Below are 11,981 nucleotides of genomic sequence, written 5' to 3' on the forward strand. Positions count from 1 at the left end.
TCAGCTCCTCTGTTCACCAGTCAGTGTGTTGTGTTCAGATGGACTCGTGACACTCGTAAGAGCAGAAACATGAGCTCAGATATGATCAGTGTTTCGGTCAGTGGTGTTGTGATGCTGCTGTCTCCAGACCCGGTTGACATGGCAACACTGAGACTATCTACTTCCTGGAACACACACACACACACACACAGGGTTCAGATGATGTCATTGATGCTTTATCATCACTGCAGGAGGATCATCTCAAGCTTATTTATTAAATCAAAGAATTTCATGGTATTATTATGGTTCCAAGTGCAAAATCCATATTGCTTTAGGAGTGTTTTTGAGTCATTTAATAATTCCCCCACTGTGTGCTGTCGTATGACACAGTGAACCTCTTTACTGTAGATGATTGAGTTGCTTTGTGGGTCGTTTGTTGTTATTAGCACTGACTCCGCCCCCCTGGTGTTTGCTGTGTTCTGATTGGCTCTCGTCTGCAGATGGCTCTGCTGTGGCGGAGGGACGTGTCTCTATCAAACGGCTCTCTGGTTGTCATGGCGCCGGGGCCCGGGGTGGTTACGGTGGCCCCTGAGGGTCACAACCGGTCGTGGGAAACCCCAGTGGTCGCCGTGGAGACGCCCATCTTCCTCATGACCGCCGCCGCTCAGACCATCTCTGGGATCTTCACCTGGACGGCGCTGATGCTCACCTGCCAACAGGTCAAACACACACACACACACACACACACACACACACACACACACACTTACATTACTGCATACACTCAACCATTAGACTCTCAGACTCCTCCATTAAACAGACGTTACCAATGGGATTTATTACGTTTTGATTTACTATATATTTATATATATTTTATAATATGTTGAACAGTACATAATGATATGTGCATATCTATAACGTGTATATATAATTACATATTTTTTTTACATATTATATAATACCAATATAAAATAAAAGCAAAAAATGTCATATGTGTATTGCATAATTTTTCTCTTTGAATTAATATGCAAAACGTATGTTATAATATAAGATAGATGGTTTTGATGACTTGCAGTAACAACAGGATATGTAACTCATGATCTATGTATTGTAACGTTCACATTGCAAGAAATATCAGGTGTATGTGAGGTTGTGGAGGTTCAGATGACATAATGTTGGGAACTCCTGACATGAACGAGGATGAGGATGATGATGAGGAAGAGGAGGAGGAGGAGCAGTTGCTCTGGCAACAGGTGGCATGACATCAGAGAGTAGAGGTGGTTGCATAGCAACTGCATTCAGAACTCTCTCTGTGTGTGTGTGTGTGTGTGTGTGTGTGTGTGTGTGTGTGTGTGTGTGTGTGTGTGTGTGTGTGTGTGTGTGTGTGTGTGTGTGTGTGTGTGTGTGTGTGTGTGTGTGTGTGTGTGTGTGTGTGTTTTGGTGATAAAAGCATAACCTGCTCCACTTACACACAAACACACACAGCGTTTATAATTAATTCACACGTGTTTGACTTGCATATCGAACTCTTCTCTCTCAAACATGAAGCTCTGTTTCTGCTCAGTTTAAATGTGTCATCTATTGCCATGATTGATGTGTATATATAATAAAGCATCAATATGTGATGCATGCACTTAATGAAGAATATGATAATAAATGTAAAATAATGTGTGTGTGTGTGTCTCAGATCTACATGCACCTGCGTTATTATAACACTCCTAATGAGCAGCGGCACATCGTGCGCATCCTCTTCATCGTGCCAATCTACGCCTTCGACTCGTGGCTCAGTCTGCTGTTCTTCACCAACGAGGAGTATTACGTGTACTTCGACACCGTCCGAGACTGCTACGAAGGTCAGAGCGCAAGTGTGTGTGTGTGTGTGTGTGTGTGTGTGTGTGTGTGTGTGTGTGAGGCCTTTTAAACGTCTACTCTAACTAATAAATGGATTTGACTGCACTGACACCGTCAGAAGAGAACAAGACTCGAGCTGAATATGAAACTATTATCTTCTGTACAGCTGCTTTACAGATGACATGCAATATGTTGCATAATTGATGAGTTTTGCAACATTAACACTGTTATTATTACCATCCTGTTCACTTCTGCCAAGCTGCTGTATTGAATAAAGCGCTATACACTCAACAAATTATTTTTTTTTTCAAGATTTATGCATTTCAATTCATAGTAAAATTCCATCAAATTAAATTTAATAATAATTACATATTTTAATTGAATAATTTATTAATCTTCTTATATTTTAATTTAATAATTCTTGCATATTTTAATGAAAAAAAAAATCCTTACATATTTTAATTAAATAATCCTTACATAATTAAATGATTGAATAATCTTTACATATTTTAATTGAATAATTGAATAACCTTACATATTTTTATTGAATAATCAAGCAATCCTTACATGTTTTAATTGAAGAATTTAATAACCTTACATATTTTAATTGAATAATCCAATAATCCCACAGACCCAGCCCCAAACCCAATCTCTTAAAAATTAATAAAGGCTGGTTTCTAAAGTACTTCTTCCTGCCTCTATGTATTAATGCTCATGGGTAGCTTAAATGGGTTCCATTCAGACCTTAACATTAAGTATTTTACTGTTATATGTCAACAAGATTCAACAAGACATTTTCACCTGGCTATAACCATTTAGATATGTTGTGGTATTTATGAAAATTAGCACATACGTAATTAGATTATGCACCGTTTGTCCATATTAACAAACAATTAAAAAAAAACTTGTAATACATTTTTTGTTTGTCTTGATGTAAGTAATCAACTCAGTAATTTTCATGGTGATATCTAAAGGTTAAACTTTTTACCCTATATTTAAGAAAAAGAATGAATGACTATTCACGTATGAATAGGCTATATTTGGGTCTTTTTCGAAACTTTCCCCTAATGGGATTCTTCTGGACTTTTTTTCCTTACTCAGGACATATTGAGGATACAAAATCAGTTGAGTTGAGCTTCTGTTGCAATTTGTTCAAGGTTGACCCCCATTTTGGCTTAAAATGACTGGACTGTCAGTGTAACTGATCTGTAGAAGCATTATCAGGAAGTTGTGTGTGTGATATTGAGCTGATAAATGTTGAGATGACGGTCACGTCTAGACCTGATCGATATAAAAGGTTAATAATTAGCTTTGTTTCTCCTAACACTCTCTAGATGTCATACAGTAAGATTGTAGAGCTGTAAGATTAATGTTGAGCTGTTTGATGAGAAATATATGAGTTTATATTGACTCTCTGAGTTTTGTGACCGAGACTTTAGGGATCTTTGGCCAATGTGAGCACAATCTCTGTCGGCTCTCTGTTTAATCTCATTGCCGTGGTGGAGAATGAATTTTGATATGGTGATTTGTGTTTTCGGTGCTGATTCTGTGTGTGTGTGTTTTCTGCAGCGTTCGTGATCTATAACTTCTTGAGTTTGTGTTATGAGTATCTGGGCGGCGAGAGCGCCATCATGGCCGAGATCAGAGGAAAACCCATCCAGTGAGTTCAGCGATTCTCTCTGTGTTTCTGTCAGATGATATATCAGCTGTTTCTCAAGTGTGTGTGTGTGTGTGTTCAGGTCAAGCTGTGTTTACGGCACCTGTTGTCTATGGGGCAGGACTTACTCCATCGGCTTCCTGCGCTTCTGCAAACAGGTACACACACAGTCACACACACACACACACACATTGTTCGTCAATCACAAATAATAGAGCTGCATAATTCTGGAGAAAATGAAAACGGGTTTTTGTTTCAAATATAGAGATCATGAATGATGGACTAAACAATGTAGCATTTAATTAACTAGAGATTCTGACAAAATGTTAATTTCTGCAATCTCTTTAAAAATAGATACTTTCAAAATCCCTCAAATCATTTTTAAACGCTTGTGCCGAGTTTAGGTGGCATGTAATCTTTTACATAAATTTTTTTTTTAATCTTTATATTCAATTTAATGACTCTAAAATGCATTAATGTACAAATCAAAAAGAATAATTTGGGCACGTAAATGTTATTTTCCAAAAAATAAGAATAAAACGCTTTAAAGCATTTTGCATAATAGCGAGTATTTTTACAGGTAGTCAATTTTTCGAAACATTAAAGCAACACTACGTAAGATTTTTTACCTTAAAATAATGTTTCCAAAATCGTATCAGTGGTTCATCAAGTTGTAACAGGGTGAAAGGCACTTGTGCCTCTACTTTGCGGTCCTTTATCTGCTATAACCGCACTATGCAAGATTGCCAGATCGGGTTGCGTTTCTGTAGTTCGAATGAGACATAAGAAAATTACAAATTTGGCTTGCTTTATGTCAAGCGTTACAACAGTCATTATTTAGTTTTCCTTCGTTTCTGATGTCGCAATACATCATGCTTTCATGAAATCATGCAACATACTCTACCTTGTCTGTGCACATCGTTCATTCCAAATAAACAGCGAGTGTGTGTGTGACAGGTTATATTATTTACGAAGGCGGTAATGGACAATTCCGCTTCCAACCTGTAGGGCGACCGAAGAGGAAAAGTTCCTTGGTGTTGCTTTAAAGGGGTCATGACATGTTTTTTTCTTTTCTTTTATTGTTTTCCCTTAGGTGCAATTATAGTATTACTATAGTTTTTTGGACATAAAACGTTTAAAATTGAGTGATTTATGACCTTTTCCCACCCTGTTTCTCATGCTCTGATTCAAACAGTCTGTTTTGGGGGTGTTTCCCCTTTAAGAGTTCAGTGTTAACACCCACTGTTATGATTGGATAACGTCAGTGCCTATGCATCAATTGTTAACGCCCCCTTGTCAAAACGTGCGATTTTGCGGAGCTGTGTTTACCGTTACCATAGTAACGGGTGATGCGTGCGAGGCGATGGCGATTGCAATGATGTTTGAGTCGGAATCAGAGGAAATGAACCATCAACACAACTAAGAATGCATCAGCCCGTCCACATAGACAGTGTGAAACTATTTTGTCAGTTTGACAGCCTACATCTTTTAATAGCCTACGGGGCATGAACATGACGGTCATAAAAACAATAAGTAACGTTAGGCTAAACTAAGTAAAAACACGGTGATTATTCATAATGAATTAAACTGCAATTAACGTTTTAAAAAAGTTTTATGTTTTAAATAGCCTACATTACTAACAGTTTGCGTCGTCGTTGTGTAGCCCAGGGGTGCGTTTCCCGAAAGCATCGTTGGCCAACTATGGTCGCAAGTTCCGTCGTTACCAATAGAGTTCAATGAACATTGCGATGAACTTGCGACCATAGTTGGCCAACGATGCTTTCGGGAAACGCACCCCAGAATAGTCCACACGGCCTTATCTTGTACAAAAGTTTTCTGGCAAAGCCAGCATCAAACTGCGATTGTTCTCAACTGTCACTCATCCTTGAAATGTGGAGAACACACGCTTAAATGAACACTGCCGTGACTGGGACGTCCGCGAAAAATAAACTGCATCCATCTTCCCCTGACGTCTGGATCTTTCAGCAGCGTATATTCTTCAAACATGTTGTTTGTCCACAGCCAGGAACAGCACATCTGCGTGACATCGCAATCTTCTTGTAAACAGACCCACATTGAACACATGTGAAGCGCGTGACAGATGCGATGATGAAATGAGGCCTAGTTATCTTGCGCTTGAAGCGTAGTTGTCTACGCTGGAGGCGGTCATATGCAAACGACTGCTACGTCACTTCGTACCGTGACGTCACTTCATACCATGGATCCAGAACGAGCTGTATTTAGAGCTTGATTAAATAAATGCTTTGTTTATAATGGGGAGGACGTCTTAAGCTATGAAACTTGCAGGACGTTTTAATGGTACAAAGACCTCTTATATACCAAAAGATCAAGGCAAATTTGGTTTCTCATGTCATGACCCCTTTAATATCATAAGATTACCTGAGGTTTAAACAGCATTTCCTGTTTTATGGTTTTCTTGACAAACTGACCTTGATTTGGCATCAATTAAAAATAATTAAACACTTTTTTTTTTCATTTTCATCATATTTTAAAATAAAACTGCTTAGAAAAAAAGCGTTTTAGTTTTTTTTCCAAACTACTTTATGAAGTTTTTTATTTATTTATATATGTATAAAAGCCAGCTTTTAATCAGGCCCTTTGTCCTTTATGACCTTAAGAAAAGGAATATATTCAAATGATGAGTTGAGAAGATGTTCATGACAGAAGTCAGTGTGTTCTGAACGAGTTCTCGAATAAACGTGTGTGTGCGTGTGTGTGTCTTAGGCGACGCTGCAGTTCTGCGTGGTGAAGCCGCTGATGGCCGTGTTCACAGTGATCCTGCAGGCCTTTGGGAAATACAGAGACGGAGACTTCAAGTGTGTACACACACACACACACACACACAGACACACACACACACATATATGAATGAGTGTTTTATTAAATCATCTCTCTCTCTCTCTCTCTCTCTCTCTCTCTCTCTCTCTCTCTCTCTCACACACACACACACACACATGAATGAGCTTTGTACTAAATCCTCTGTGTCTGTGTGCAGCGCGGCCAGCGGTTATTTATACGTGACGATCGTCTATAACGTGTCGGTCAGTCTCTCTCTCTACGCTCTCTTCCTCTTCTACTTCGCCACTCGAGATCTCCTGGAGCCGTACGGTCCCATGCTGAAGTTTCTCATGGTCAAATCCGTCGTCTTCCTCTCCTTCTGGCAGGGTGAGTGAGTCTTCATCATCATCATCATCATCATCTGCACTGACCTGTGACCTGACAGCTGATTTGGGGTTTTGTCCTAAATATTGTCTCAGGTTACTTGACTGTTTACAATCATTGCTGCGCTTGTTTTAAGCGCTATGGGAACGCTTGTGTGTGTGACCAGCTGTGAATATATGTGTGTAACACATCAATGGAATTGACTTTGAGCTTGTATAGCCTCGGACAGTGACGTCATTGGAGTGCGCGCGTCAGAGGCTATAGTTAGATGAGCCACAGGTGCATCGACAGGTATTGTTTTGTCTTAAGAGCAGTCCTGGGACATCCATAGTGCGGCAATAAAGCACAGCATCTCGTTCTCGCTTTTTCAGGGAACAGGGTTACAGTCAAGTAACCCGAGGCGTACCCTTTCAAAAGCTGCACTCATGCTGCGCTTGATTTAAGCGCTATGGGAACGAGAATACGCACGCCGCCGCACTGGGTGTCTGGACCCTGACGGGTGTGTAGGTGTGCTCACAAGAGCACGAAGAAGGTCTCAGACGTGAACTTGTGATGTCGACTCAAGGACATGAGAGCCTGGAGTGGCGTAAACATCCAAACTATAAATCTGATGAATGTGTGCGAAGAGGACCAGCCTGCCGCATCACAGACATGCACCCCATGCCAACTTTACAGTTAATAAGGTTATTTAAGAATAAGGTTTTCTCCATGAACGAGTTAACATCATGGAGATCCTCAAGGAGAGCAGTCTGTAATCTGGACACCTCGAGTAACCTCTGACACGCTTCATCATAACCAGGGAAGTGCTCAGAGGCGCGGTTATTTATTTATTTTTCTTCAATATTTGATTCCCCAGAATTTCCTCAGAATTAAATGTGGCCAAAGAACAGCCAGACAAGATATTAACACAAGCATCTGATTTCTCATATTATCATTTAACTCGTCAGCAATACAGCCAGATATCAGACAAGCAAACTCGGTCTGGATGACAGGCTGTGTTTAAGTCTCTCATAAGATCAGCCTGGGATGCCTGTGACTCAGCCATGGTGAGCCGCAGTACCAGCCTGTCCCACTGAAGATGCATGTGATAATGCGATCCCAGGGGAGAGATAGTCTCTCCAATCTGAATCGCGTGCCTTCGCACCCGAGATAGGCGAATGAGTCGACGTTGAGGGCACAAAGACACGCGATGTATGTATAATATATTCACAATCTTTATTTATAAACTCCTACCAGAGGAAACAGAGAGTTTGAGAGCTTGAGAAGCACACACACATCACAGTATTGCTGCGTCTCAGTTCGCCTGCTTATGCTACACCCTAAAAGTATGTAGGCCTACTCTTTTTGTGAAGAAAAAGTGCATACTTTTGAGTGGGTGGCAAAAAGTACACAAGCTTTGGGGACAGACTATCACGTCATACAATTGTGTCTTTAACGGTTGCGCTCTGTCACATCCTCACAGTAAACTGGCCTGTCAATCATCTCGTCACAGTTAAAAATCCTCCACATTTCATTTAATTTCCTACCGTATCGGAGAGAGATGCAGAAGCTCGTTGTTCTGCAGTCGCGGGTCTTTCATGCGGAGACTCTCCTCATATTGATGCAGAATGATGCATTTAAAAGCCAAATGGATCTTTATAAAAGTCCACATTGTTTTTGCAGATGAAATTTAACACGGATAACATTAAATCAGTGATGCGCGGGTTGATCCGAAATGAGCGGGTGCCTGCGGTCACCCGCGGTTACGAGTCATCCAAAAATATTTTTAATGATATTCGGGTCGCGGTCGGTCGGGTCGTTTGAAATAAAGATGCCAATTAAACCTTTGTCATTTATATAGTTCTAGACACAATTTTCTATGAAATACATAGGCCTACACTTTATTGGCTGAATAACGGGCGCAAAGATGACGCACAAGCTCAGTCTGCAGGTATACCTCTATAGAGATGAAGGTGGCAAGAGAAAAGGTGAAGACTGGGGAGTGGAAGCTCCGCAAATACACAAATAGAAAGAGCAAAGTGTGGGAGACATTTGCCGAAATAATGAAAGATGATGACCAAAGTGCTGGCTTTGTCATGTGTACTTCTTGCGATGCTATTTACACATGTGATAGCCACAAAACTGGCACGACCAACCAGGCACGGCGCCAAGATTCCAGTTTTGGATGGGCCAGACCAATTGTGGGTGGGCATTAAAAATTAAATTAAATTAAATTAAAAACGTTAAATTAAAACAAAAAACATTATCCAATCACTGCTTAACCTAATAAAAAATATTGACTAATATAGCCTACTGTTATATTATCTGTGCGTATATAATATTTTAATAGCTTGATGCTCTTTAAATATTTTGTTGCATTGTTAAAAGTTTCGGTGCATAGGATGGACCTATCCGCGATCGCTCTCCATGGTTCTGACCAAAGAAGAGCGCTTTGGAATCTCCATTACGCATCATACACATCATGCGCTACGAAGACTAAGGTATAATTTAACTAAAGGTATACTACCACTAAATGTTTATCATTGCTAGGCGTCTTCAGGCCTATCATCCACTCGCGAGGCAGAGGCGCTGAGAGGCAGAGGCGCTGGCGCCCTCCTAGCAACAGCGCTGTTTTTGGTAAAACATGATTTTGACGACTTCATTAAGTTTTGTTTTATAGAAAACTCTTTTTAAAAGATTTTAATTTTGTATAAATTGTATCTTAATTTTGATCAATGTTTTATCAATCAGTTGCCCGTATTTAATAAATAAGAAGCAAATAGCAGACAATGTAATTAGGCGCCGGCACGATCACTTGCATTGCACGTGAACTGGAAGGCGCCGAAACTCATATAGGCTATAAATTACAGAAAGCTTGAAATGTCTACTTTTAAACAAAAATACTCAAACCAAAATAAATAGGCTACTCTGTAATTATAATCCATATGAAATGTGCATTTCTCTCTGGCGTTCATGGCGAGTCCGCAATCTCCGCATCGTCAACTTTATCTTTGCAGCGACACAGAAAACACCAGTTTATTACTTAACAATTAAATGTCTCCTTGCTAATTTAGACAAATTCATAATCATTACTTTAACCGGTTCTTTGTGGCAAGCTTTATGCGTGCGGTCATTATACGCTTATTATCCTGTAGGCTATAGCCTATTTAAGTAATTAAATTAATATAAAAGGGCGATTTGTCCACGAATGGCTTAAATGAACAACTACTAGTTGACTAGAAAAAAAAAATAGTCGGAGGCAGCCCTTATTCCACATATTTTCGAACCAGCAGGCCATTCTGGGTTGGGCGAGCGACCCTGCGGAATGAGTGAGCGGAGCGGAATATTCAGAGATGCGCTCTCCGCTCACGAGCTCTGATCGGAGCTCACACACCCCCGCACCCCTAGTTACTACGTCTATGGCCCAATGACGCTACGATGAGCATATACTACTTTTAAAAAATGCGGGTCAGGAAGCGGGTCGGGTACAATATTTTCTTTTTCTTTTTTTGCGGTCCGAGTTGCGGGCAGGTTAGTTGAAAACGTTGGTCGGGTGCGGGTTGTTTATACACTGACCCGCGCATATATATATATATATATATATATATATATATATATATATATATATATATATATTAGCAGGTTAAACTTTGATTAGTCACTCAAACCTTTATCTAAACCTCTACTTAACCGTTGGTCGCGCATATCCGCCATGTTTTATAGTTTTTTTAACACTTTTTCACTCATGTTTGTAGTTCCTCCTCCAAAGCGCAGTGGATTGTGGGTGATATTAGCTGTTATAGTGAGCACAGATCCACACTTTGAATATCCATCGGGAATAGTAGATCATACGGGGACTTCTGGCATACTCTTTTCAACACACAAGCGTTCCCATAGCGCTTAAATCAAGTGCAGCATTGAGTGTAGCTTTTCAAGTGTTGTTTTTTATCTTTGATGTAAATCTTCAATGTTGGAGAAAAGTTTAAAGATTGTGCAGTTTTGGTCAGGATCTTATTCTTAGGTGATGATTTCCTCATTAAATCAATTAAAGGATGAATTCTCTGCTGAATGTAATGCACTTTTCATCTAGAACTTAAAAAACGAACTAAAACTATCTACACTAGGCTACATTTTCAGTCACATCATTACGAGCCACCGGATGTATAATAAAGAATGTTAATTAAACAGAATTAGATTTTTTTATATAATACAATAAAAAAAGTGACTTTTCAAACTTATCCAAAAAAATTAATAAGTAAATAAATATTAATAAATATAATTCTTAGTATAGTATTCATAATATATAATATTAATTCATATATTAATATAATTCACAAATAAGATGATACAATTATTAGATATTAATCTAAATAAAATAGTATTGTTGAAACAACATGAATATATTTTCTTAAATATAATAAACAATAATAATCTCTTCAATTTAAATGTCAAGACAAATTATTAATCAAAATGCTAACCCAAGCAATGTAAAAAAGCAAATGTTTTGAAAAATATTTTTACAATACATTTTTATGGATTTTTCATCAACTCTTTATACATGTTGTGTGATGTAGGGAAAAAAAATAAATAAGTGACTTTTCAAACTTATCCAAAAAAATTAACAAGTAATTAAATATTAATAAATATTACATTTTTTATTATTGTATGAAAAACTAGAATTGTTTTGTAACATGCATTATTTTTACAATCAGCTGTTCATGCATCAACTCTTTATAAATTTTAAAAAGAAAAATTATGTTAAAAACAATGAAAGATTAAAAAACAGTAACAATAACAAGTGCTGTTATATAAAACTGCATGATTTTGTGTGATGTAGGGATGCTGTTGGCGATTCTGGAGAAGTGCGGCGCGATTCCTCGCATCAACTCTCCTGATGTCACTGTGGGGGAGGGGACTGTTGCCGCCGGTTACCAGAACTTCATCATCTGCATCGAGATGTTTTTCGCCGCTCTGGCGCTCAGACACGCGTTCACGTACAAGGTCTACATGGACAAGAGACTCGATATTCAGGGTAACAAACAACAGCACTGAGCAGCCAATCACTGAGCAGCCAATCACGGAGCAGAGCAGCCAATCACTGAATAGCCAATCGCTGAGCAGGAAATCACTGAACAGCCAATCGCTGAGCAGGAAATCACTGAACAGCCAATCACTGAGCAGAGCAGCCAATCACTGAACAGCCAATCACCGAACAGGAAATACAGATCAGCATCTCTGGAGATACGATCACAGCGTTAAATACAGGAGTGAAGGAATGTTGTGGGATCAGATAAACCACATTTATATGTTCAGAAACATGCGAGATCGCATT

At 39.1% G+C, this 11,981-nt stretch overlaps 1 protein-coding gene across 1 annotated transcript in view; it reads left to right on the top strand.

The window, feature by feature from the left end:
* Nucleotides 1–479: 479 nt before the first annotated feature.
* The window catches only part of tmem184bb.1 (transmembrane protein 184Bb, duplicate 1), a gene marked incomplete at both ends in the record, with an annotated part of 12,505 nt that continues 1,003 nt past the window's right edge, over nt 480–11,981 (top strand). The window contains 7 exons of the mRNA XM_081376850.1: nt 480–698; nt 1,667–1,832; nt 3,400–3,490; nt 3,570–3,645; nt 6,233–6,324; nt 6,504–6,673; nt 11,487–11,681. Coding sequence (XP_081232976.1) covers nt 480–698; nt 1,667–1,832; nt 3,400–3,490; nt 3,570–3,645; nt 6,233–6,324; nt 6,504–6,673; nt 11,487–11,681 — 1,009 coding nt within the window. The remainder of the gene's footprint in view (nt 699–1,666; nt 1,833–3,399; nt 3,491–3,569; nt 3,646–6,232; nt 6,325–6,503; nt 6,674–11,486; nt 11,682–11,981) is intronic.

The sequence above is a fragment of the Scardinius erythrophthalmus genome, assembly GCF_964197995.2.
Source record: "Scardinius erythrophthalmus genome assembly, chromosome: 1".
NCBI lineage: Eukaryota > Metazoa > Chordata > Actinopteri > Cypriniformes > Leuciscidae > Scardinius > Scardinius erythrophthalmus.